The following is a 27,580-nucleotide window of genomic DNA, read 5'->3' as shown; positions in this document are numbered from 1 at the left end:
TCTTAATCCTCAGTGAGTCATGCATTCAGCAGATCAGAGTGGAAGGACAAAGTCTGGGGAATGATCGTGCCTGTAGGAGTTTGTCTTCAACATTGTCTGTGGGGACAGTTTCATCTAGGATATCTGTGAAATCGACAGTATGCAAAGCAACATCCACTTCAACCTAGTCGGTGAACTGCAGCCAGCAGGGGACTCTCAGGTCACCACTGGAGGCTGTACAGTCACGGAGAATGGGAGCAACATCAAGACTAAAGAGTTGAGGATACAACTGGTGACGTTTAAAGAAGACAGAAGATAAAAAGTTATGTGAAAAAAGATCTTTACCCCATGTGAGTTTAACTAGCCTATAAAAACTCAACAAATGGTGTCCGTTAGTCAGAATTCTACACATCCTCATTGTTTTAAAGCAAGAGGATGTCCCTCAAACATGTAGCTACACACACAGATGCAAAAACACAGAGAAATAAAACAAAATAAAAAATTTATCACAAAAAAAAAAAAAAAAAAAAAAAACACAGAGTGGATAAAATCCGTATTTGTGGGAATAGTTTAGACGCTGCAAAGATTTTAATCCACCACCTACAAAGAACTGAAAGAGAAAACAAATGTGGAATATGTGGAAAACAATTTTCAAATAATTGTTGTCTGAAACGTCACAGGAGATTTCACAGTCCAAAAGGTCTAAATGTTATGTCATCAGCTTAAAACCCACAGATGGGCAAAATCCTACAGATGTCATAAATGCATCAAAACCTGCTGTGATTACTGGAATCTGATGCAATGCTGTAAAATCCGGTGGGAGATGCCAGATGCAATGATGAGATTCAGTAGCCATATGAGGCAGTCTATTAGTTAATTAATTAATTAAATTAATATCAAACTCTTTTGTAGATTTCCAATAAGAGACTTTGTGTGTCTTCATGACTTGGCACTCTTCCCTGTTTTGTCCCTTGTTTCTGTTTTGTCTATTTTTAAATACTATGGCCATCATTTCATTTTTATCCTGTTAATATTTCAACGATTTTAATTTTATAGCTACAAGTGTAAATGAGCAAATGTTGCTGTAACCTAACTGACATATTTTCTTGTGCATTGTCCCTGTTTTAAATAAATAAAATTCCTATTTATAAAAACATTAAAGTCACCATAGCCTACTTCCTACATCAGTCATTATTTCTTAATAACATTTTTCTCAATAAATCATCAGAAAGGATTTTAGATGTAGCCTATTTCAGCACTAGTTACATCTTTGCAATTAATTGATGCAGTGCAGTAGCCTAACTTTCAGCCAGAGGATCCTCCTCACTGATGTTGAACGGACTGTCCCTCCAGCTCGTTAGGACGTGCACTGTCGGTGGGGTTAGCTGCATGGGGTCAGGGGTCAGGGGTCATGCCGAGTGAGTGCAGCTCGTTGACCTCTTGTGTGTTTGTTTTTTTTTCCTGCCCAAACTTCGGCGTTTTGTCATTTCTGTCCCATGATGTGGTGAGCTCGTCCCCGGCAGGCAGGAAGGAAGGAGGGGAAGCAGCAGCAGCGCCGTTTGACTCCGCTCCGGAGAGTCAGCCCCACCTTTCACCCCCCTCCCCTCCCCTCCCCTCCCCCGGGTAATTTACAGTAACTCTCCCGGGCGAGTTAGTTACTACTGTCTCCGGTTTGCTTTTACACGGGGAACATGGCTGTGTTGAAGATACAAGACCAGGTAACTCTATCTCTCTCGCTAGCCTCGCTAACACTGAACGTCAAGTTTAACCTGCTGCCGTTGTCACTCATGGTAAAAACAGATTCATCACGCTGGTTTAGGTTTGTTTTAGGAGTGTTTAGCCTACATGTGTAACTCTTCAACACCCATGTCACACTTGACTGTTCATGTTAGTAGTGATAGCTTAACTTTACTAACACAGAACCGCTAACTTTATCTGGAGCCGTAAGTTATGGGAATGAAAATGTAGACAGTAAACGTCTTTTATAGCTAAAGGCTAAAGTCGGCTCTTTCTGACATCTGACATGTTAGCTGACGAGCTAACGAGCTAGCGGTAACCAGTCAACAGAAAAACAGTTAACGTAACGTAACGTAACAACCGGGCTAGCGTCACGTTACCTGTTGCCCTGCGCCAACTCGGACCTGTTAAAACGGACACACGAGTCATATAAGTCGTGTCATATGTTTTTATTCGGTGTTTCTTCCTACTGCCGGTGTTTGTTTCTCTCTGCGGTGGTGATGGACTAGTGAACACAGCTGGACAGATAGCTACGAGGGTACCGGAGGAGCGGCTAACCCACCTTGTCTCTGCTAACCTCAGACAAGTTATGATGCCACTTTGCTGCTGTGGTAATGTCGCTAAGTTAGTGAAACTGGTTGTCTTGTGTTTGCATCACGTAATATCCAAGAATTCTACCCTGGCAGCCTGTTTTGTCAGCTGTCTATTTTAGCCCCCTGGCCCCCTGCACAGAAAATAGTATCTTGTCATAAACAACCAGAAGCCAATTCTGAATTACACAGACGCACATAATGCCGCATCTGAAAGCATACCTTTAATACCTCGACACAAAAACTTTGTCGTAGCAACAGGTGCAGATGAGTCTCCATGTCTTAAGAAAAAAACTTTGCCTGAAACTCCACTGAAACAGGTTGTCTTGTATTTGCATCACATAATGTCCATGATTTCTTACCCTGGCAGCCTGTTTTGTCAGCTGTCTATTTTAGGGGGCAGCTGTGGACAGTCACCTGTTGCTGGAGATAAGAAAAGGCTGTCAGACTAAAATAGCAGGTGGTGCTGGCTCCGACGTCTCCAGCTTAGTTCATGAACCAGACACTCCACAGGCTTCAGATCAGCTCTGATGAGCTCTGCAGGGAACTGAAGGCAGGCAGCAGCCACATCCAGGGCACTGTGGGGTGGTGGGCATGAAGCACAATGACAAAGTAGTTGTGGATTTCATCACTTTTGCTGTCATACCAGTTATTTTGTTTAAAGAACATTTTATTTTACCATAACTAGCCACACGGACTGGCGTGAGTCTGTGAGTCAGTATGACATATTTAAATGTGGTGGGGTTGGATAACTTGTGGTGGTTATCTCTGGCATTAGGCTATATTTTATGCAACAGTGATTGAATACACTAATGAGGTTATAACTAAATGGGAAACAAACTGTAAAGATTGAGAAATGTTGGTTCAGAATTGGCCTGATTGTTTATAACAAGATACTATTTTGTAACTCTTGAGTTTAGTGAAACTCCAAAGTGGGTCAGTAGCTGTGCAGGTCTGTGTCTTGTCCTGGACTGACCGGCCAGCAGGCGCGCAACAAGCGGAAGAGTGTGTGTGATTAGATCCCCCTCTCTATTCTTCATTGTTCTTTGTTGTGCTTGCTGACAGAGAATTGGACAAAGGGACAAAAATAGTCACTCTGGGAGGGCAGGACTGGACACAGGAGTGTGTGTGTGCATGTGTCATTTTGGCAGGGCTTCTGTTGATCCTCTAGAGGGCGCCCTATTGCTGTTTAGTGTAGTGTAGTAGGCTATAAGCCATAGGCTATAAGCTGAGTTCAACCAGGCTCTCTGGTCCGGCTGCTGCCTGGGATGAAAACACAAAAGAAAAGAGAAGCATACATAAGAGAGTGTTGAAGTTTTTGTGTGTTTACTTGCTCATAGCTTTTAGCTGTGTCCGTGATGTAAACATAAACAGTATGCTGTTAAAGCAGATATCAGTGGAATGTTTTTGTTAATATAAGTCCTAAATAGTCCTATTTTCCGTCAGCAATCACTTACATGAAGTATTTCAGCCTAAACACGAGTCTCTCCGTCACTCTGCTCTGCTGTAACCCGAGGAGAAAATTTTCCTTGTGGGATACAAGTGTTATCCAATGAGGAGAGAGAACGGCATGAAGGGCTGTGTGTGCAGCCAAGGGATGCGCGTGAATGTGGTGACGTAGCACGAGGACCAATTGATGCCTGACAAGGGCGGGGGCTGCTAACTCATGGTGCGTTCAAAGAAACTCGTACTTTGTGTTTTTCCTTCCTGTGAAGTCATACCAGTTCGATCTGGTACGAGTTCACGGGTCGGAAGTTACGAGTGGCCGTTATAGGGAACTTTCACAGACAACAGGATGGTAAAAACACGAGCTACGGGTTACCTGGAACGCTACCAAGTCGTAGTTGTGACTTGAAGCTGTAACTTACGGTTTCAAAAGCCTGCCTTGAACGCAGCATTAGCCGAAACGGCCGTGAAGCTGATATCTGCTTTAATGGATGGTATTCAAAGAGCCTCTAAACCCCATCTTGTTTGTGTTTGTGCAAATGTTATGGCACTTGCTATAGGGGCTCATTTTGTACTGTCTGGTTTATTAATGACAGTGGATTTGTGTGTACTCGGGCCAGACCACCATTAGGACCTACTGCCAGGGCAACACTTGGATTAGACATTACTAACTTGATTCAAAAATGTGAACGTGAGAACACATGCCATAGAATAGCTAAATAAATAGACTACACAATTGTAATACGTCGTGATTTGGAATATGACTAAAATGAGTGAAAAGTGGCACATATCACAGAACATGAATGGAGATGCTACAGTTTGGCATTTTACATAATGATATCCTTTACTTACATCACTGTTCAGACTGATGTAATGTTCCAGGGTATCCGCAGGGTCTTGAAAAGTATTAAAAGGTGATAAATCAATTTGGGGAAAATTAAGACCCTTAAAAAGTATTAAAAAGTGTTTTCACAACTTTATAAAGTCTTACATTTTGAATATTATATATATTATGTATTTTTTCTGAATTAGCTGTCCATGAGTTTGAGTCCTAAAAAAACATTGTGAAGTGGCGGTGAAGTATTAAAAAATATTGAGAAGGTCTTGAAAAAGTCTTAAAAAGGCATTAAAATTAACTTCAAGATTCCTGTATTCATCCGATGTTTGCCACACACATGTAATGTCATGACAGAGAAGCTTTGCTACAGATGGCCGTGTCTTGATCTTTAAAAGCTCTGGATGTCAGCATCTACACTGCTGCTCTCTGTGTGAGCCCATACAGTATGTGTGTGTCCTGGGCCCACACGGCACACAAGCACACACCCCACACGTGCTGGCCTTTGTGTTTCTGGACTGGGATTACATTACACACAGTGCATCCTGTGGCAGGGTCAAAGCAGAGGTCAGTGCTAGCATGCATACTTTCACTAACACACGTGCAGTCATGTTTGGTCTCTCTCTCTCATGAAGTGAAGCTGGTAGGCTGAGCAGGGATTTTTTTCTTGGGCGTTTGTGATGATATTGTGCCTGCATCCTCTCGTTGTTGTGGTGAGATCGGGTTCGCCTTCTGTGTGTTTTTCCTGGGGTCCCGTTACCGTGCCAGCACCAGCTCAGCATTAACGGAGCAGGCATTTGATGTCTGCCTGCCTCATGAAAACGTGTTCAGCACATCACAGATTTGATTTTTGTTTTTGCCAGATGGATGTTTTTTTCTTTCCTTTTGTTGTGCTCATCCTTGTTTGCTTTTTCTTAGTCTGGACTTTACGTAAAGGTTTTTTCATACACCACGTGTTTTCGTAACTTGACTTTGCTTTTGAGTTGTGATTACATCTTTAAACCCACATAAATACTCCAAACGACTCATTTCACTTTGGCAAATGGCAACAAAATGTATTCTGTAAATATCTTTGGGCTTGGCAGCTGACTGTACCCCCAGTGCTAACAAGTGGGACAGACAAAACAGTGGTTGTGTGTTTATATACTTTGCTTCCCAAACATCATTCTTTATTTGTGCCTTTGATGCAAATCTGTAATCTCAACTTGACTGCTGTAGGAACAGAATGATTGTAGCTGCGTTTCTTCATATTGTTCAAGGATGGTAAGTCCATTAAACTAAACATTTAGGCTTGCAGAATGGCTCCGTCCAAATGAATCTGTCTCTCTCATTCGTCCTCCCTCGCTCTGTCCGTCCCTCCCCCTGAGTTAATGGGGTTGTGTGGCTTGGCAAGATTGCTCTTTTTAGGATCTGTGTTGAATATGAAGGAGACGAAGGCACACACACACACACACACACACACACAGAGACATTCACGTACAGACTGGTCTTGTTAGCTACCCTCACATTCTCTGGCAAAGCCAGTTTGTTCCAGTTTTATAATGAGGAGATGAGGACTTTTGAAGCTATGCCACTGATACACTAAAACGAGTATTAGAACACACGCACATTGATCTGGTATTAATTCCCTTTTGTTTTATTTTCTCAGATTTAGGTGGATATGCCACTTATATTCCTGCACCTAGATGCAGAGAATTTAAATCTTTTTATTTCATTTTTTTCCCCACAAATTCTAAAAACAATTATTATAGTATTATGTTTTTGAGATTGTCTCAAACTTTGCCATTCAAGGTAATATAACTTTTCACATCATTAACTTAATGTCCAGTAGCAAACAGCCGAGGAACAAGGAACAGAAAATGATCATGTAGTTGTACATGCAGATATTTTCAAGACTGTTGAATATCTCTGCATACAACATGGCATTGTTTTTTTTGGAGATGGCTGGGTCTTCAATAATCAAATTTGAGACTAGCGCTGAGGCAGAAAATCGTCAACTTTCTCTACCTTTCTGTCAGCTTCAGCCATAGCGTCATGCCAACCCCCTAAAATTGTGTAGAGAATCGACAAGTGATTGCACTTTCTTTTAATATACGGTGCACAGCAGCAGTACAGATAAGCGGACGCGTTTCTGCTAACAGCCGAGCCGTCCTCAGCACTGATATGGGGGTGTGTCTCCCTTTTAAACAGAACCAGCTAGTCCAAATCAGTCATCACGGTATAAAACCCATAGAAATCATTCAAACAGTAATAATTTAGTAGCTAGGAAAAAAGTGAACCATCATAAATATCCCAACTATATCAGAAAATAGAAGTTCTTACACACAGTAACAAGACAATAGGCTATAAGCTTGAATATAATAAATAGAATGCCATAAGAAAAAGTTCCAAAGTGTTTATATATATTTTATTACACTGCTCTATTGAATGCTGCTCTCTGATTGGTCCAGCGCTGCGTTCTGCGTATAACAGACCGTTGCTAGGGACGCCGCTCTGATCAGCGCAGCACAGAAAAGAGAAACTATGTAGGATATTTACCTTGTGTTTCATTTTTACCGTCATTAAACAGCGTCGGACTATTAGTGATGTTAGATAAATGACTTGTAACCTGTTACAAGGAGAGTGGAGGCTCCTTCCACATCGCTGCTGGAAACCAGACCTGCATCAGAGCCTCTGACCCGGTGTCACAGCTCCTCTCGTCTCAGTGCAGCTGGCACCGCGGCTCCGCGACACAAACGCACCCCGTAGTTTGAAGTTAATCTCTTGTTTATGACAGATACGACTACACACAATACACATCTTAACCAGTCTATGATCTTAACACGTGTATGGTAATCTATCGATCCACTGATTGATTATCAAAGGCTTCAAATGCGGAGGAGGCTCGGCAAAAACAGCGGAAGTGACCGGTCTTGCAGATTCGCTAAATTATGCAATTTTAAATCAATGAAAGTCGTATGTTGATCAGAATTATGTTTCAAATTAATTATTTCACTCGTAAACCGTGTAATAAGCGGGATAATGTATAGTTGGTCGGTTGTTATGGAGAAATAAACCCCTTCATGTTGAATGAAACCCCTCCGCTTCGCGTCGGGGTTCCATACAACCTGTCGGGGTTTATTTCTCCATAACAACCTCCGAACTATACATTATCCCTTACATAAAACATCATCCTAGCATCCTTAACTACTGATATTTGACTGAAGTGACATCTGTCTGAAAGGCTTTTTAACAGGAGTCAGATGGTGTAACCGGTTACACTGTAACTGGTTACACCATCTGACTCCTATGAAAAGCCTTGTAAATGTCACAAGTCAAACGGTGTACACCGTTTGACATTTCATATTAAAATCAATTTGACAAGCATTAACATGCACACACATGAAAGCACATGGCCTTGATCTCAATATGTCAAATATAATTTTTTAAAAGATAAATATTCATTTTTATGATTAATATGATTTTTTAAAATGTTTTTCTAGGGTCATACCATTTTACATGTGAACAACTGTAAACAAAATGCATTAGTTTGTGAATTATGTTTTGTATTTGCAAAAAACACAGTGTTTGTTTGTGAATCGTTGGCCGTGAGTAAAACATGCTTTGTGTGTTTGTGAAAAAAAAAAGTACAACATCATGCCAAACTAGTTGAAATGGTATTTTATTTAGAATTTTTTTGAAGCTTTTGGTGCAAGTTTTTATGGTTACACCACTTAGACATTTTTACCATAATTCTCCAATATATTCTCTTAAAATGGATTAAAAGCAGAAATTGTATATTGGGTCCCCCAAAAAGAATATGATTGTTATACAGCTACTCAATGTCAGTGTTCAGAGACATTATGTTTGTCTGGTTAGCTCTCTCTTGACCATAAGGTTGTGGGTTTGATTCCCATGTTGACAGAGATGGCAACCCCCGGCAGCGGCCTCTCTCCGAATTTCTGTGAGGGAATTTTATTGTCATGTATCTTGGCCAACTTTCCCCAACCAGTTGACACCCACGGCTGTCACTTGCCCCCTCTTTGTCCTTTGCTCCATTCATCCTCAGTCTTCTTTGTGTGTTGTAGTGCTCTAGGTACCTGCCTACAATTACACCCTCCCTCCTCTCTCTCTCCCTCTCCCTCTCCCTCCCTCTCTGTCCCTCCCCTCCCCCTCCCCTCCCTCTCTCTTTGAAAGAGCTGGCTTCAGCAGTCTGCCTGAAACGACCGATGCATACTCACACATACATTGGGTGCTACGGCCCCCGTCAACGCTAATCACAGGGCCTGTGTGTGTGTGTGTGTGTGTTTGTGTCCGACGTGTGTGTGTGTGTACGTGTGTGTTCCTGGCTGCAGCACAGCAGTGAGGATATGTAGCTTCCTGTGTGCTGCTGCTGCTAGGCAGCCCAAGCTCATTCTGCCGCATGCCGCTTACCGCCACCATTACGCAGAGGAATTCCCTGCTGTCTGTGCTGCCGCCGCTCACAGAGAGTGCAAGTGTGGGTTAAAGAGAGGAGGAGAGGAGACATGCAGCAAATCCACACTGACAGATAGAGGACAGAGCTGGATTTCACATTGGATTTTACATGAAGATGTGCAGTGTTGGTTTACGCGGAAATTACTCTCTTTATGGGATTTATTGCTGACCCTTGTGCTCCTGAATTGTGCACATATGTAAGAGGGAACATTGTGTATTTGTGTGTGTGTGTGTGTGTGTGAGTGAGAGAGAGAGTGTTTGTGTTGGTTTGTGTGAGTGTTCCTGATGCGGTCAGAGAGAGCTAGCCGTGTGTGTATCGTGGTGCTGGAGGAGGTGGAGGAGGATGAGTCTTCGTCACCTCCACCTCCTCGGCCCAAATCCTCGCCAGACCGCAGATCCCATCATGCCTCACGAAAGGCTGCCGCTCAGGAGGACAAGGTGAGATGGGCTCCTATATTTGGTTCTCAGATGTTTGCCGAATTTTGTGTCAGCGTAGATAGTTCCTGTGTTAATGACAGTATTCATTGAGGTTTGTAACAGGCCACTGCACTGCACTTCTCATACCTGTTCTGAAGTTTAAACCTATGATGAAATACATAGCTACACGACCCATTGCTTTAAATACAATGCAGTGCCAACACATGTCCCCCGCTGCTAAATATAGCACCAATATAATGACCAATATAGCTCTGCCATACAACGGCAGGTTTGTATAGATTATCAGCAAAGCCTGGGCCTTTGTAGTCTCCAGTGTTAGCTCGATGAAGGGTAAGCCTACCGTCGAAACATGGTAATAACTCTTTTCATTTTATGAAAGCTGCTCTTTGAAGTGCACACATAGAGGGGGGGAGAAAGCCGGAGAAGATGTACAAGCTCTAATGACAGGGTTTGTGCTCTCAGTCCATGCCTACCTTCCCCGATCTCTGACATACTGTCAGTGTTTATCAGTGCAATGGGAATGAGACAGATGCCGACATGCCTGAGAGCCCCACTTATTTTTAGTAGGGCCGAAATGAGAGAGGGACGAGGAACACAGAGCGTAACTAGCAGGTTCACGTCACAGTACTCATATAGTACTGAATGGCATAACTTCATTCTCACTTTACCTTGGCAGCCCTTACTAGTAGGATCAAGGGTGAATATGTGGAAAAAAAAAAGTTTGTCAGTGAGACGAACAGTATTAAAGTGGATTTCAGATACTTGATACCCTGCAAAACAGGTAATGGTAATTGGGGTATCCCCTAAAGCTGCATCATCATGTCAGCGTTTGTTTAGTTTCGTCTATGCATTTACAATAATGATGCAGCACAAAGAAGTGTACCACTGGAAATGGTATATGCACAGTATTATTCCCCATTTAAAACATTTTAATTAACATGTTGCTACAATTAACAGGTGAAGAGTAGCAGAGTAGTAGTAGTAGTAGTAGTAGAAGAGAGAGAATAGTGTCATTAAACACAGGTAAAATACATGATGCAGGGTAAGATCTGGTGGTTTAGTTTCACTTTGTTTTACTACCAACAAGGGCTCTTTGTTATCCAAGATACACAAAGACCAAAAAAAGCACATAAAGAGCCATATTTTGAACCCAGTTATCCAGAATTGAATTGTGAGCTTATTATAATGTTACTTCCCTTAACCTTTAATTTGAATGGGCTTGTGCTGTTCTGTTGCGCAGCAATACCTCGTGAGGGTTTATGGTGACTAGCTGTGCAGCACTGTTTATAAATCCCACTCGGTATCAGGCGGCACCATGCGCTCTAAACATCAACATATGCAGACATATATGGAACTGAGGTGAGAGATGGAGTTAAGAGGTGTGTCCAGGGTCTTTTTGTTGAGTCTCTCGTGCATTTGCAGCAACTTGTCTTTCACTTTCACACTGTGTTTACACTCTTATCAAGTGGCCTCACGCTGTGTGGTACCACAGCAATTTATACACCACTGTGTGTGTGTGTGTGTGTGTGTGTGTGTGTGCGCGTGCAGCTGCTACTGTCATAAACAAACATGTGATATACAGCCTTTTGTGACCCATGGCTCTGTCCCAGTTTAGGATTATAGTGTCTGCGGGTGAGACTCTCCCATTTGTAACTCTCACAGCTCTCACTGATAACAAGGTTGTCCGCATAGAAAATGACTGCCTTGCAAATGATGGATGTAGTGGTGTGATTAAGCATTTACTGCCCCCCCCCCCCCCCCCCCCCCCCCCCTCTCTCTCTCTCTCTGCAGCCGTCTCTGTTAAAAGCTATCTTCAACGTGGACCCAGATGAAGTCCGGGCCCTCATATTCAAGAAAGAGGATGTCAACGTTCAGGTAAGTCAACAATCGGGCGGAGGGCTGCAATTGATCTGGGTAGCTAGCTATTGATCAGTTGACTGACTGAGAGAGGCTTCTGGCAGCTCCTTAACTTCCTCATTTTATATACTGTCAACCAGGGCATGATACAATGGTTTAAGGTAACAACCTTCATGATATCGCTCTCCTTTTTCTCTCTCTCTCTCTGTTCCTCCTCTTTCTGAATATATGTCCTCAGTTTACATCCTATTGTTTTCTACTCTCTGTGTTCTGTCTGTGCCTCTGTCTTTCTCTGGGTCTTATAGTGCTGGGGTCATCACACTGAGTCTTCCTGGAGTCAGCAACACGGGCCCAGGCCTATTGCACTCACATGACGTTTGTTTATAGCCCCACATTGCTGATTGCTCTCTACCGCACTGGAGGAGAGAGAGGTGGGGGGTGCGGTAGCAGGGTGTAGTGGAGTGATGGAGCACAGTGAGGAATAGATCCAAACAGATGATGGACATTGTTCCCTTTTGTCATTCCAGTCTCATGTTTCCTGTGGTCTGCACTAGTGTGAGGTGTATAGATTTTGTTTGGGGCGCATCATGTGATCTGTGTTTTCACGAACTGGTGACGTGTGTTTTAAGGCTCACGTTTATATTTAATGAAAAGATGAAACGATGACCTTGTTTTATTATTAGCATTATTAAGTGCTTTCTTTGGTTTTTGGTCTCCTGATAGGACAATGAGAAGCGGACGCCTCTGCATGCTGCAGCCTACCTGGGAGACGCTGAGATCATTGAGCTGCTCATCCTCTCAGGTAACGCCAATTTATCAATCTCTTCAGCATTCCCATAATATCCATCCATTTCTAGTATCAGTATTTGTGTGCTTTACCTGTGCCTCCTCATTATTTATTATTTTTTATTCTTCTTCTGTATAATTCATTTATTTGCATTATTTGTCTTGGAATACCTTTATCATTTTAGGTGAGACTATCTTGAAATAAATGTAACAAGTTCATTCATTTCCCTTTGTGTGCTTTCAGTTGATCCTCTTTCTGTGCTTTTCCTAAACTCTTCAAAGACACTAGTGTCCACGGTTCGTCTCTCTCGTCCTGACATGTTTATTCCCTCAGTAGTTTCCATGTCCACGTGTGTGCTCTCTGCTCTCTAGGTCACTGGTGACATCTCGTGTGATATATCAATCATCTGATAGGGTCTGTGCCGGCTTGGCTTACTGTAAAGTCAGCTGAGCACGTCACAAGGTGGGGCCAGCTCGGTCTCAACACAAGAGTAGAGTGGAGGGGTGTATATGTACGTTTGTGTACGTGTGCGTTTGGCGTTTCTCTATAACGTGAAGTGCTAGCAACAGGTGCAGCTTCGGGACTATTTTAACCCCCTAGCTGTGCCAAAGAGGATGATGGGAGATTTATATCTTCCAGGCACTATACTGGCTCACAAGACCCCTTTTTCACAAGTCATGAAAAAAGCTTTCTTACCTTTAAGGTTGCTGTTTTCTTCCTCTTCACACTCTCATCCAGGAACCTCAGGGCTTCAGTGAATCTTTCAGTGATCAGACTTTTTTTTTCGACATGTTGGGATACTCTTGACTCTGACATCTCTCCCTCTCTCATCCAAGGAGCCCGAGTAAATGCCAAAGATAACAAGTGGTTGACTCCTCTTCACCGCGCCGTCGCCTCTTGTAGTGAGGTAACACATTACACAAAAACACATACAAGTTGCAATCCTGTATCTTTCTTCTTCTCTATCATCATTATTAATATGCACAGAGTATGAATTAACATGGAGGAAGTTGATGCTGTGATACACTTTAAACAATCTGCCTTGAAAGGGCAAGTGGACTGTTGGTGTTTGATAAGACCTCATAATGACTTTACCTCTTCTGGGCAACGTGCCTATACCAACACAGCCCCTTGAAGTTCACATGAAAGGCCCCTAAGAATAGTTCAACATTTATAACCTCCCCGGAAAACTCTGGCCTATTAGAAAATAGACCCTCTGCCTGCGTGCTCTGACCCAGGTTTCCTCTCCATCCAGGATGCAGTGGCAGCGTTGCTGAAGCACAGTGCAGATGTTAACGCTCGGGACAAGAACTGGCAGACGCCGCTCCATGTAGCGGCCAGCAACAAGGCTGTGCGTTGTGCCGAGGCCCTGGTGCCGCTACTAAGCAACGTCAATGTGTCTGACCGGGCGGGACGCACCGCCCTGCACCACGCGGCCTTCAGTGGACACGTGGAGGTCGGTTCCTTCTTCCAAATACACACACAGAGACAAGCACACGTCAGCCTGTATTTGATTCTCTATTGTGTCTCAGATGGTGAAGTTGCTGCTGTCCAGAGGAGCCAACCTTAACGCATTTGACAAGAAGGACAGGAGAGCCATCCACTGGGCAGCCTACATGGGTAAGACCGCAGTAATATGGGTTCCTAGTTGTCAATCTGATAAACAGAACAGGGTGGAACGCACTGGACAGCCTCATCTGTGATGACTAAGGTTATTATAGTTTTGAAATTTTCATTAGTTTTCATTTTTATTTAGTTTTTCAGTTTGCTTTTTTTTTTAAATTTCAGTTTAGTTTTAGTTAGTTCAACAAGTGATTAACCAGTTTTAGTTTCATTTTTATTTTTGAGGAATTGTCTAGTTTTTATTTAGTCTCAGTCTTAGTTTTAGCTGTAGAGTGAGACCTCTGAAGATGAACTTCCAAATTTGTGGGATTTTTCCCTTTTAGTTGCATCCCATAAATGTTCCCATTCACTCTTATCTACCTGTGGGTCGTACTCGCAGTAGTCCCATATTGAGCTGTGGCGTTTTCTTCCTGCAATTTTAGCCATCTCTAGGAAAACTAAAACTAAGCTGATGTTATCTGTAATTCAGTTTAGTTTTTAGTTAGTTTTGCATTGTTCATTGTAGTTTTTATTTAGTTCTTGTTTTGGGAAAAAAATGTTTAATATTTATTTTTTCACTGCTAGTTTCAGTTAACTATAATAACCCTGGCGCTGACCTGGACTCATCTCATCCTCTCTTCTCTGCCTCAGGTCACCTGGAGGTGGTGAAGCTGTTGGTTGCCAGTGGGGCAGAGGTTGATTGTAAGGACAAGAAGGCCTACACCCCACTCCATGCAGCGGCATCCAGTGGCATGAGCAGCACAGTGCATTACCTGCTGAGCCTGGGGGTCCATGTCAGTACGCAGACACTAGCAACATGTGCCATTGCTAAATACCTTGCTAAATCTTTATCTGTAAATATAGAAGTGATTATAAATGCTAGAAATGTGTGATCAGGAATGAATATTCTTCAGTTAATAAATAGGAAAAAAAAGAAAAACAGCAACCTGCTCCCTGTTCCTGGGAAAAACAACACAGATTCTCTGTCTGCACAGGTGAATGAGGTGAATGCCTATGGCAACACTCCGCTCCATTTGGCCTGTTACAACGGACAGGACGTGGTGGTCAGTGAGCTCATCGAGGCGGGGGCCAACGTCAACCAGGTGTGGGCACGTCCCCCCGTTCCAGATAGCGCTGCCGTCGGTGGTGACTGTGTGTGATTAATTATGCTAATGCTGTATCGTGCTTCAGGTGAACGAGAGGGGGTTTTCTGCTCTCCACTTCGCCTCCTCCTCACGCCAGGGGGCGCTGTGCCAGGAACTGCTGTTAGCGCACGGAGCTTACATCAACATGCGGGTGTGTGGCCATTTACAGATAAGCTTTCACACAAACACAGACATGTAGCTGAGACGCAGCGTTTGCTTTATATTGCTGCAGAAGGAGTGAGTGTATATACTGTGCACCTCCTGTATTAATGCAAATGACATCATGAAAAAAGGCCTGTGACTCTTATCATGTGCGTATGTATGTACAGTACCTATGTTTGCTCTGTATCTTGTAGAAAGTTAAAAATTCACAGTGTTGTTAACACTTTGGTAGCAGTGATGGAAACTGAAATTTGGTCCCTACAGCCTCAAGATGTAAGGCCATATGGATGACGGAGGGGGGGCGGGGGGGGGGCTCCCTGAGGCTGCAAGCTGCTCAGGGAATATGTGTGTGTTGTGAGATGGCTTCTGTTCACTCTTATTGGACTAGCTAGTTGAGTCAGCTGCCCACACTGACACTCACTGTGCAACACACCGATGCACTGTAGAGGCTTTTATCGTGAAATTCATAATAATCTTTGCCTGTGCTCGTCTTTCCCCCTGTGTGTCCAGAGTAAGGACGGCAAGTCTCCCCTCCACATGGCAGCTACCCACGGGAGGTTCTCCTGCTCTCAGGCTCTCATTCAGAACGGTGAGAGCCCCTACAGTGTGCTGCTGCCCCCCTCATGCCAGAATTAAAATAGATTTGCTCATCTCTGTATGTTGCACAACATGTGAAATGATTGATTTATTTAGTTTTTCTGGCTGTCTTTAACCTAATTGTTGGATTTCTGTGTGTCTAGGAGCTGAGATTGATTGTGAGGACAAGAGCAGAAACACTGCCCTTCACATCGCTGCCCGCTACGGCCATGAGCTCATCATCACAGCACTCATCAAACACGGAGCCAGCTCCGCCAAGTTAGTAACAACACACATTCAGCCATCTGTCTGTCTTCCCACCGAATCAAATCTGAGCTTGCTCACTGCAGACACACGAACAAAAGGTTTTTTTTATTTCAGCCTCTTTGTTTTCTTTCTGTCGTCAAAAGTGCAGCTACACTCTCGTGCCCTCTCCCTCTGGTCCTGTAACGACTTGTCTTATACGTCTTTTATCTTTTTCAGAAGAGGCATTCATGGGATGTTCCCTCTACACCTGGCAGCTCTCAGCGGCTTCTCAGATTGCTGCAGGAAGCTGCTGTCCTCAGGTACAGTCATGCTGACACTGTTCTCGTCATTGCGATCACCCAGTTGACATCCAAATTGATGCTGATGTATATGTATATTTTGCGCAGGGTTTGACATAGACACCCCTGATGACTTTGGAAGGACCTGTCTACACGCTGCTGCAGCTGGAGGGTGAGTAGTTGCTCCTGCTTACTGCCTTAACATGATTTACTTTCTAGTCCTCTACATGTGCCTTATTTAAAGGGATAGTTAGACGGAACGTTACCAGACAGAGTTGTTTTTGAGGCAAATGCAGAGGCTGCTTGCCGAAAAACTGTCCCCGACGGGAACGTGCATCAGCGGTTTTGCATGAATTTACCTCGAAAACAACTCTGTCTCGTAACGTTCTGTTATTATCTCATAGTGTGGTGAATGTGCAGGTCACAACTTGTCCACCAGACAGTTTTGGAGTTGTTGTATTGTGTATTTGATGAGGGAAACCAAGAAATCCCATGAGCCTCTGTAGCGTAGCTCTGAGCAGCTTACGGCTCTGCTCCACCGTTCTAAAAATAGCTTGCACCGACAATTAAAGGTAACAAACCTACTGCTATGACTATAGGGATTATGGCAATGGGTCAATTTTTCAAAATGTTGAACTATCTCTTTAACAGCACTAACAAACACTTGGTAAATATGCATTTGTGTTTTCTGTCCTCCAGGAACCTGGAGTGTCTGAACCTGCTGTTGAACATAGGAGCAGACTTTAACAGGAAAGACAACTTTGGAAGGTGAGCCACAGTTGTAGTTTGCATCTTAGGTTCTAGGATAAGATATTGGTAAGAATGTGAGAGCATGGCGTCCTTACTGGATTAAATAATGTCTGTTCTCTGACCATCCCAGGACTCCGTTACACTATGCATCAGCCAACTGTAACTACCAGTGTGTGTTTGCCTTGGTGGGCTCAGGGGCAAGTATTAATGAGCTGGACCAGAGAGGCTGCAGCCCCCTGCACTACGCTGCTGCTGCTGACACTGATGGAAAGTAAGTCCTCCACTCTGTTTAATTCATGCAATTTATATTCATTCATACTGTAAAGGCTTTTGTTTAAAAAAAAAAAAAAACTCTTCTATTTTGTCTTCTCCAGGTGTGTCGAGTACCTTTTGCGAAACGATGCGGATCCAGCAGTGAGAGACAAACAGGGTTACAGCGCCATTCATTATGCCTCAGCCTATGGGCGCACACTCTGCCTGGAGCTGGTGTGTACAGCTTCCACACTGAGTGGAAATATGTCCCAAAATGTGATCAGAAGTGTCTGGAGAAATACTCACTTACAAGAATACCGTAGTTGTCATAGAAACCTAAAAATCTCTATTTCTCTCTCTTTTAGATGGCAAGTGAGACACCTCTTGATGTGGTAAGAAAAAAATTCAGTCGCCCACTACACAGTGAGCTCTTACATGATTCTTATGAAGTTGCTCCCTCTGCTGGGGAAACGAGCTGCCGTACCGCCCCCTCTGTCGTGTTACTGGTTAGAAAACGGTCATGGTTGTCTGCATTTAAAAAGAAAACAGTTGTAAAACCGCTTGTGTTGCACATGTTTGTCTCCTGTGTGACTCCGTCCTTTCAGTAAATTTGTAGCGTGTGAGGCTTCATTTGTGGGGAGCTCTAATGAGGCAGTGCCTTTCCATATGTGCAGACCTGCATCTGGAATGAGTCATCTGTGAACCTTCTCTCTGTTTCAGTTACTGGAGACATCAGGAGTGGACATACTGAGCGACTCGGAGAACCAGGCCCCTGTCAGTCCTCTGCACCTGGCGGTCAGTGGAAGGATTTGTCACTGTGTCTTTTTCACACCGAGGATTTCACCGTCTCCATTTTTAATGAGGTACATTTCCGCTGCTGTTAAATAAAACATGTGTGTTGAATCACCCAGGCTTACCATGGACACTGTGGAGCGTTAGAGGCCCTCCTGTCATCCCTGCTGGATGTGGACGTTCGCAGCCCAGAGGGCCGGACCCCTCTCAGCCTGGCCTGCTCCAGGGGCCACCAGGAGTGCGTCTCCCTGCTGCTGCACCACGGCGCCTCGCCAATGACTCATGACTACACACACAAAAAGACAGCCATACATGCTGCAGGTGTGTGTACAAAAAAACATGGATGCAGCACCTCAATGTGCCATGATTGAGGTTTGTAGTATAAAACACATGTTACTTTAGAAAATAAGCCTGACTGTGTCTCTCTGCTGTAGCTACCAACGGCCACCCAGAGTGCCTGCGCCTGCTCTTGAGCAACAACGACCAACACATAAATGTGGACGCACAGGACACCAACGGACAGTGAGTGTGTATGTGTGTGCACAGACAGATGTATGTGTGCAGTCAAAATGACTTGAGGCTTGAGGCTCTTACTGAGATTATTTCCTTTTACTGCACACAGGACTCCTCTGATGTTGGCAGTGCTGAACGGACACACAGAGTGTGTGTACTCTCTGCTCAGCCAAGGAGCCAGTGTAGAGACCCAGGACCGCTGGGGGAGGACAGCACTGCACCGAGGGGTGAGACAGTCACACACACAGATACAAGAACGTTACAACTTTTAAAGGGACATTATGAAACTTCTCCTGTTATCTATTCATGAAAATCGATTATTTCGTTCAAAAGTATGTTTTTCATTAATCAGTAATCCCCCCCATCATATAACTGAAGAGTTCCTTTCAGCTCTGAATTTGCCGTTCATATCATTCATATCTACATGGAGCGGGTAAGCTCGGTGCTGGCTGCCATGTGGTGTCGCAATGTTTTTACGTTCAGTGGCAGCGTGACGGTAGGAAACCACGGAAACTCACCGGAGCTGTTGGCTCAGGTGGAGGTGGCGTCTGTGAAAAGTCACCGCGGTAACGCAGTGAGGAGGAATGGAGCGTTACACTGATGCTGCATTCACCTGCAGTCGGGCAGACGGCCGTCGGTAACAAACCAGATGTCATTTTAGTCACAGAAGTCGAGAGAAAGCCAGTAAAACGTGGGTCAGGTAAACAATACCACATCGCCATGACAACATATTGTCACAGACCACTTGTTTACATAGAGGCTTGTTTATGCCGTTACGTCACGTGCAGCGGCTGTCGTCCGTCTGCCGTCTGCCTATTTTCACGTGAATGCAACATGAATGCACGCTAGATGGGAGTAATTAATACACAATGTCCCTTTAAGAATACTTTCTTACTGTATATACTTTATCGTAGTATATTTATGTATCATTTCTGATGTTTTCCACTTTTTAATTTTCACACAGGCAGTGACAGGCCAGGAGGAATGTGTGGAAGCCCTCCTCCAGCGAGGGGCCAGTGTGTGTGTGAAGGACATCCGGGGCCGCTCCCCGCTTCACCTGGCATCGGCTTGCGGCCGTGTGGGTGCCCTGGGTGCCCTGCTGCAGGCCACCACCACCTCCTCACACACTGAAACACACCTCACAGACAACCAGGGCTACACACCGCTGCACTGGGCCTGCTACAACGGTAAAAACGGGAAAAAAATCACAGGGAACAGTTGAGTGACCTGTGTTGTGTATGAGGCCACAGCACAACAGTGTTAACACCTGTTCATACATCTTTCTCTGTGTTTCCAGGATATGATGCGTGTGTGGAGGTGCTGTTAGACCAGGAGGTGTTCAGGAAGACTAAGGGCAACTCATTCAGTCCACTGCACTGTGCTGTGTAAGGCCTTGTCTGTACCTGTGATGTTAAAGGGATAGCTCAACATTTTGGCAAATTTGCCTATTGCCATGATCCCTATCCCTTTAATTATCGGTGCATGTTGTTTTGAGATCAGCGGGGCAGAGACGTGAGCTGCTCAGCGAACACAATGGAGGTGAACAGTACAGGTCCCCTGTCCCTCAAAACTCATCAAATACACAAACCAACAACTCCAAAACGCTCTTGTGGACAAGTTGTGACCTGCACATTCACCACGCTATGAAATAATAATGTAACATTACAAGACTTGTTTTCGAGTTGTTTTCGAGGCAAATGCAGCCAGAACTACATTCCAGACACGGCTGCTGGGTGGAGTGATTTCAAAAGCGCACGTAGATCCAAGTATTTGCTTCATGTGTCGTAATGTTACGTCATTGTACATGATTATTTCATAGCTTGGTGAATGTGCAGCTCACAACTTGTCCGAGAGAGTGTTTTGAAGTTGTTTATTTATTGTATTTGATGTGTATTTGAGGGACAGGGGACCTGTACCATTCACCTCCATTGTGTTCACTGAGCAGCTTGCGTCTCTGCCCCGCTGATCTCAAAACAACATGCATCAATAATCAAAGGTAATGAACCTACTGTACCACTATGACTACAGGGATTATGGCAATAGGCAAATTTACCAAAATGTTGAACTATGTCTTTAAATGTACATGGACATTGGTGTGACGGTGTGTGACAGTGTGTGTTGTGTGTTTCAGTATGAACGATAACGAGGGAGTTGCTGAAATGTTGATTGACTCCCTGGGTAGCACTATTGTCAACAACACTGACTCTAAGGGCAGGTAGGAGACATGAGTTACGTCACGTTTCTATAAACAAGGTGTTGATAAACTCTTGAGAGTATAATGCTTGTGTTAATACAGGACCCCCCTTCACGCTGCCGCTTATTCCGACCACGTGGAGTGCGTTTCCCTTCTTCTGAGCCATGGAGCTCAGGCGAACATAGTGGACACAAGCACGCGTAGGACGCCGTTGATGATGGCGGCTCTTAACGGACAGACCAATGCAGTGGGTCAGTGCACTTTTTGACATACAGCTGAATTGTTAGATTTGGATTTCCAAACTTAACACGTAACCGTCTTCATTCATGTGTTACAGAGGTGTTGGTGAGCAGCGCCAAAGCAGACTTTACACTACAGGACAGAAACAGGAACACAGCGTTACATCTGGCTTGCAGCAAGGTAACAACCATTCACACAGATAGCATATGTACTTTTACCCATTAGCCATGGTGAGTTATAAGTAGTAACATGCCAGATATACACTGCTCGTCTAAAAAAAAGTGAGGAACCATCATCTTCAAGGAAGAAATGTGGTCCAATGTGACCACTGAGTCCAGACGTTAAAGGGATAGTTCAACATTTTGGCAAATTGGCCCATTGCCATAATCGCTATAGTCATAGCAGTAGGTTCGTTACCTTTAATTGTCGGTGTAAGTTATTTTTAGAACGGCGGAGCAAAGCGGCAGGCTGCTCAGAGCTACGCTATGGAGGCTAAGGGAACGTTACGAGACGGAGCTGTTTTAGAGGTAAATTCATGCAAAACCACTGATGCGTGTTGCGTTCAGGGACAGTTTTTCAGCAAGCAGACTCTGTATTTACCCTGTATTTACCTCGAAAACGGCTCCGTTTCGTAACGTTCCATTATTATCTCATAGCGTGGTGATTGTGCAGGTCACACCTTGTCTACGAAAGCGTTTTGGAGTTTTGGGATTTTGTATTTGATGAGTCTGATGAGGGAAACCAAGAAATTCCATTAGCCTCCATAGCGTAGCTCTGAGCAGCCTTCTGCTCCACTCCACCGTTCTAAAAATAGCTTTCACCGACAAATAAAGTAAACGAACCTACTGCTATGACTATAGCGATTATGGCAATGGGCCAATTTGCCAAAATGTTGAACTATCCCTTTAATCTTAAATCCCATTGAGAATCTTTGAAAAATGAATGCAACTCTGGACAGCAGTAAATGTTGTCACATTGCAGAAGCTTATCAAAATGATGCCACAGCAAATGCGTGCGGTAATCAAAGCTAAAGACGGCCCAACGTGTGTGACTTTTTTTTTTTTTTTGGACGGGCAGTGTGTGTAAGGATCGGGGACCAGGCAGATAAGGAATTACCTAACTTTTGATTACATATTAAAATGTTCTAGCAGGATAAGATTAATTACACATCTGAATAAAAGTGTTTTTTTGTGTTACTGTAAATGTTACAAAATGTCATAACAGATTTGTGCTAAATGTTGAAATAAAATAGCAGGTGTGTGAAATCTACAACTCAGAATAAGAAATTGGGAACTTCTAATATCCAACAATTCAAAGTGGATTTTTTTCTTCCCCAATCAGTGTGCAGATTTCAATCTCTAAGCAGTTAACATCTAGACATGTATTATCATACCTAACTTGATCATTTCCCTTGTTTCACTCTTTCACCGTCTGTTCCTCTCAGGGTCATGAGACGAGTGCCTTGTTGATTCTGGAGAAAGTCAGCGACAGGAACCTTATCAACTGCACCAACACTGCTCTCCAGACGTACGTGGTGCCTCTACGGAGCAGACCGACCCTCTAAGTTCACACTGGACCTGTTTTAACAGTGTATCTCTCCTCTCTCTCCACCGCCCCCCCTGCAGGCCCCTGCACGTAGCAGCCAGGAAGGGTTTGACCGTGGTGGTCCAGGAGCTGCTGGGAAAAGGAGCCAGCGTGTTAGCGGTGGACGAGAACGGTCAGCTGACATTCTACGGGTTTAGCACTCACTTTCGCTGTTCATTCATATAGTTTTAGAGCAACATTATAAACAACATCTTTTCTTCCTCACTCCTCTTGTTGCTAGGCTACACTCCAGCTCTGGCCTGTGCCCCCAACCGCGATGTAGCCGACTGCCTGGCCCTCATCCTCAACTCCATGATGCCCACCTCCCCCATGGTCACCATAGCAGCTCTACCGGCTCTCTCTCTCACTCAGACGGTCATCAACCACCACCCCACCTCCAACCACATCTCCAAGGGCGTGGCCTTTGATGCCCCGCCTCCTCTGAGGCCCGACCACGCCTCCTACTGCAGGCCGGAGCGCCCGCTGTCCTCTGCAGACGATGAACTCAATGACTCAGACTCAGAGACGTACTGAGAACTATTGGACAGAGCCCCACAGTTGTGGTAGGACAGCCAGCCACTCAGGAGCCTTAATAGTTCACTGACAAGGGTCAAAAAGAAGAAAGGGAGGAGGGAGAAAAAAAAAGAGCCAGAGTATTTTTAGGTAAGCCTCCTCAAATGTAATAATAATTGTTCTAAACCAGATGCTTGTTTCCTTAAGGTGCACACCCGTGGTGTGGAACATAATGAACTAAAATGTATAAGGTGGATAGTGGATACACACTACGTTTCTCTCAGACAGCATCACTGTATGGTCAGTAACATGGCCAGTGTCTTTTTAAATTCAAAGCAATGCCATGATTCTTTTTAAAATGCAGCTCCTTCTCTTTGCTGATACTTCCTGGAGTGGTTTTAAGCCTTTTCACAGTTTTACTTCAACTATATATTAGAGGAGCATCTACTGAAGAAAAGCTCAGAGGACAGCTTTTTTCCGTCGTTATTGTCTGAAGAAAATAAAAACACAGAGGGACAATCTCATGGGACCATTGATGATCTGTTTTCCCTCCTGTAGTTTTGGGTTTTGATTTAGAGTTTTTCTTGGAGCGGACACCGATGGGTCTCTCTCACACACGTCGGTAATGCTGCATCATTAATTTTTGAACCACTTTTTTTTATTCCCGGGAGAGGAAGTCATTATTGAATCCTATGAATTTATTCCGAGTGGAGGCTGAATCCTTGGGAGCTGATTCTGACAGCGGGGTGGATGTAAAGACCAGTTTGCTGTTTAACTGGTTGAGAGGAGTCAGCTGATTGACAGTGCGGAGGAGCAACCCCAAGGAACTTTCAACTTGCAATGCTGTAAACTACTTAATGTCTGTGTACTGTACTGGAGACAGGAGGAAAGTGGCTGACACTGTGCATATGTGTGTAAGAGGTAATATGTGTGTGCGTGTTTGTGTGTGTGAGACAGAGAAAAAGAGAAATGAATAAATATTGCCTTTTTAGGAACAAGCAACTTTCAGGCAGAGGATGAACACTAATTGGTGCAATGTTTGTAAAGATAAAGTAACGAAAGAATAAAGATATTCGTTTTTGAATTCCTGCAGTTTGTACATGGCAGAGCACAGATGCGACACAGCTCGGTTTTCGTTGCAGGTCTTATCACAGATCAGTTATTTTTTATAACCATGTATCTTATGTCTCCTGACAGACACATAGATTTTAAAGTTACTTCCTAATCGACAACCAACAGTTGTTTTCATTAGATAAAAATTACCTCCGTCTTTAAATAGGCAGAAAATTGTGGTATATGCTCAAGCTAACATCTTCACATGAGTTATTTGTCTGACTAGTAGTGTAAAACTTAGAGATATTCACTTTATAGTCATATCTGTCAAAGAAAAAGTGGAATTCTTGCATTGGAAAGGCAGGGATCAGTAAACATTTGGCAATAGTTAAAAGATTTAAAATGACGAACAATTATTAATTTATTAAGTGATCTTGGTGGCTCTTGTTCATTCATTGTCCAGGTGGTACATTCGTCCGTACAGACAGGCAGTGACCAGGCCGCCGGTCATGTCTGAATGCTTCATGCTCACTCTACCATCTGCAGTCGTCTCCAGGTGCTCTGGCTGTTCCAGGACCAGATGGCTGGATAAAACTGACGGATACACATATCTGGTCCCAAACCTCCCTTCTAGTAGGAACTCCATTTTAGTCTCCGCCTCTTCCACTTCCTGTCCACAGGAGCTGGCCTCCGAGCCTGCGCAGCGGACCAACGCACACACCTGCACACAAACATCGTATCAATGTGACATGCGTCTCTTATACCAGTTTTAAACATTCAAAGATCTCCTCATTCATACCTGCAGGGCATAGCGTCCGTTCACGGTGTGAATGCCAGCAAATGCTCCAAATGCATAGAGCTCTTTACCGCCGCCCTCTGGTAACTGTCGGTACTGCAGGTGGCAGCAGAAAGTGCCATCGCACACGTCAAGTTTGCCCTCTGTCTCATTTAGGACCACAAATGTAAATGGGTCGTACATCATGGAAGAGATGAAGCTGGCGGAGGAGGGAGAGACTGCAGAGGCACCGTCAGGATGAGAAGAATCAAAGCAGCTCTCTTGGTGACAGTATCCAGAGTCTGTAGCCATAGATACGGTGGCCTCGGGCCTGACAACCCCCTCCTCCGTGGTCATGCTCTGCCTCGCCCACAGTGGGTCTAGGACCGGGACCCTGGCCACCAGCAGCTTGCCCTCCTCTGGGTCTCCTTTCCGGGCGTGGTGATAAGTGGCAGAAAACGGAGTGTAGATGCCACTTCCTGTCATGATCAGCTGGTCGTTGCGAATGTTGGCAGCCAGCAGGGTGATGTTAGCGCCCAGGCTTAAGGCCTGCTGGAACTGGATTGTGTCCAGCAGGGGGAGCTGGTTCATCCAGGCTGTAGGGAAGATCAGCTGCCGGATGCCCTTAAAGATGAGGAAAAACAAGGGAGTGAGGATGAAAGGAGATGAGGACCAATCACAGCAAAGCAGAGCTGAGTAAATCTATTTGTTGTTATGTGCTTTTGTTTTTTTTATACCATCTCCACCAGGGTCACGGTGGGCTCGTCGAACAGGATGTCAAAGCAGGTGAGGAGGCCAAACTTCCCAGCAAAAGGTGTATCAAAGGTTATGATCTCAGGTTGTGGCGGTGTGTCGAAGGCCTCCTCAAAGTAGAGGTTCTGTTTATGGTATCGCGCCACCAGCTGCCCGCTGGAGCTGTACGGAGGGAGATACTGTGAACATTCAACAAAGACGAAGATTTAACTGCTTCTGCTTTCAGGTTACAACACCGCACCTGAAAACCACATTGGTGTTGAACTGCCAGCGTCCATCAGAGGGACAGGATGAAGACGGGCTGGACCTCAAGGGACAAGGCTGCAGGTCAGCCATGTTGGCCACCAGGTAGAGGTTGTAACGACGTGCCATACAGCTCAACTTCTGGAGAACCTGTGAAACAACCACACACAAGTAAAGATGTATTATGTGATTCCCTTCTCGATAACATCAAATCTAAATCACATCTTTATTTAAACTCGAGGACCAAACCAACGCATGATTGTACACCTCAGTGTTGTTGTATCTTCCCGACTCTGTGCAGGGATTCCAGCTCTCCTGCTCGGGGTCAGGAACAGTTTCTAAGTAGCTGGAGATGGACGATCGGCTGAAGTTGAAACCTTGAAGACCATCCTCTGGGAACACCAGGATCTGTGCGCCCTGACCGCGGGAGGATGAAGGCAGAGAATTGAGAGACAAGTTTCCTCAAACCAAAATCAAACTTTCCTCCACAACTAGGCTCCTCTGTAACATTTAAACCCATTTGTTTGTTCACTAGAGCTGGTTTATAGAAAGAGGAGAAACCCACTGAATGCTGTACTCGTGACAATCAGGAAAGTTTGAGATGGTCTGACATTTCTCTTGATGGGTCCAAAGAGCAGCACAGTTAGAGTTAAAAATTAACAAAAAATGGATATTCTTTGCTCAAAAAGTATGGAAAGGAGGAAAGTCTGCAAAAGGAGCCTTTAATGTTGAGTTCTTCGTGAGATACCTTTGAAGACGATTTGACTTGTTTCTTTTGGGGGATAACATCTGGCAGAACTTTTTGTACAAAGATGCCTTGAATGAACAGTGTGTTGTGTAGCCCAATGGTTCTCAAAGTAGGGTTCCAGGGACCCCCAGGGGTCCTTGAGCGGGTTCAAGGGGGTCCCAAACTTTTTTTTTTTACCACTTTTTCTAGATTTCAAAGGAGGTTAAATCGAAAGCAACTGGACTTAGTTATTTGTTTCGATTCGATTTAACCTCCTTTGAAATACTATGACCTGGACAAATGAGAATATGCACCGGCCCACTTTTTCTAGAATTTTTTTTTATTTTTTTTTACTTTTTTGAGAGAGTTTTAACAGTTTTGATAATTTGTACGAGTTTTTTCTATAAATATTTTAACGTTTTTGGAGAAATTGTACCAGTTTCTTCCATAAATTGATCTACAATATTTCCAAAGATTCACACCATAGGCCTACATTGACTAAAAAAAATAACGTTCTTCAGTCTCAGAACACATATTTGTGTATTTCTGGTGTTTGCTCAAAAATGTAGTCCAATTGTGTAAAAAAGTTTGAAAACCACTGTAGCCTACCTGTTGTGCAGCCCGGGCGGCCTGCTCCTCGTAGATATCCAGATTTTTCTGCACATGCTGCAGCGCAGCGGGGCGGGACAGGGGGACCTGCGGCTCCGGGTTCAGGACCAAGCGGTGCTCGTAAACAGCAGCGACGTAGGACGAGTCCGCTGCAGTTTGGCTCGGTAGAGAAAACCCGAGAAGAATGGCAAATAACAAAAACATGTTTCTTCCCTGACCCTGAGACACATGCATGGAGTTACAACACCGCAGCACCTGCACTCAGAGCTCAGAGGTCCAAGTCAAACCGAACTGACTCAGCTGATGGGCTCTCTGCTTTGACGGTGATACGCAGCTCCCGTTGCGAAACTGTGTTTAATGTAAACACATGAAACCGCATGGTCGTAGCCTGTGAATCAGCTCCATGTCGTTCCCTGTGCATTTACCTG

The 27,580-nt window shown here is 44.3% G+C and overlaps 2 protein-coding genes across 2 annotated transcripts; one reads left to right on the top strand and one right to left on the bottom strand.

Moving 5' to 3' along the window:
* Positions 1 to 1,612: 1,612 nt before the first annotated feature.
* On the top strand, positions 1,613 to 24,465 carry ankrd28a (ankyrin repeat domain 28a). Its single transcript, XM_083982554.1, has 29 exons — positions 1,613 to 1,697; positions 11,272 to 11,355; positions 12,061 to 12,139; positions 12,961 to 13,031; positions 13,380 to 13,580; positions 13,657 to 13,744; positions 14,378 to 14,520; positions 14,722 to 14,829; positions 14,918 to 15,022; positions 15,544 to 15,622; positions 15,774 to 15,888; positions 16,093 to 16,175; positions 16,263 to 16,326; positions 16,854 to 16,922; positions 17,035 to 17,175; positions 17,279 to 17,390; positions 17,522 to 17,548; positions 17,877 to 17,951; positions 18,068 to 18,269; positions 18,383 to 18,470; positions 18,571 to 18,688; positions 19,426 to 19,648; positions 19,759 to 19,846; positions 20,593 to 20,676; positions 20,758 to 20,906; positions 20,993 to 21,075; positions 22,340 to 22,422; positions 22,521 to 22,612; positions 22,721 to 24,465. Exons 1-29 carry the CDS (start codon positions 1,671 to 1,673, stop codon positions 23,011 to 23,013), a joined length of 3,174 nt encoding a protein of 1,057 aa, XP_083838680.1. The 5' UTR covers positions 1,613 to 1,670; the 3' UTR covers positions 23,014 to 24,465.
* Positions 24,454 to 27,580, bottom strand: btd (biotinidase). The gene is made up of 6 exons (XM_083982555.1): positions 27,153 to 27,580; positions 26,084 to 26,233; positions 25,815 to 25,966; positions 25,558 to 25,735; positions 24,845 to 25,444; positions 24,454 to 24,766 (listed from the first exon to the last, which is right to left on the bottom strand). The coding sequence occupies exons 1-6, from the start codon at positions 27,384 to 27,386 to the stop codon at positions 24,494 to 24,496; spliced, it is 1,587 nt and encodes a 528-aa protein (XP_083838681.1). The 5' UTR covers positions 27,387 to 27,580; the 3' UTR covers positions 24,454 to 24,493.

This window comes from Trachurus trachurus, assembly GCF_905171665.1.
Source record: "Trachurus trachurus genome assembly, chromosome: 11".
NCBI classification, from domain to species: Eukaryota; Metazoa; Chordata; class Actinopteri; order Carangiformes; family Carangidae; genus Trachurus; species Trachurus trachurus.
Note: the sequence above shows the minus strand (reverse complement) of the source record. Positions and strands in the feature narration are given on the sequence as shown.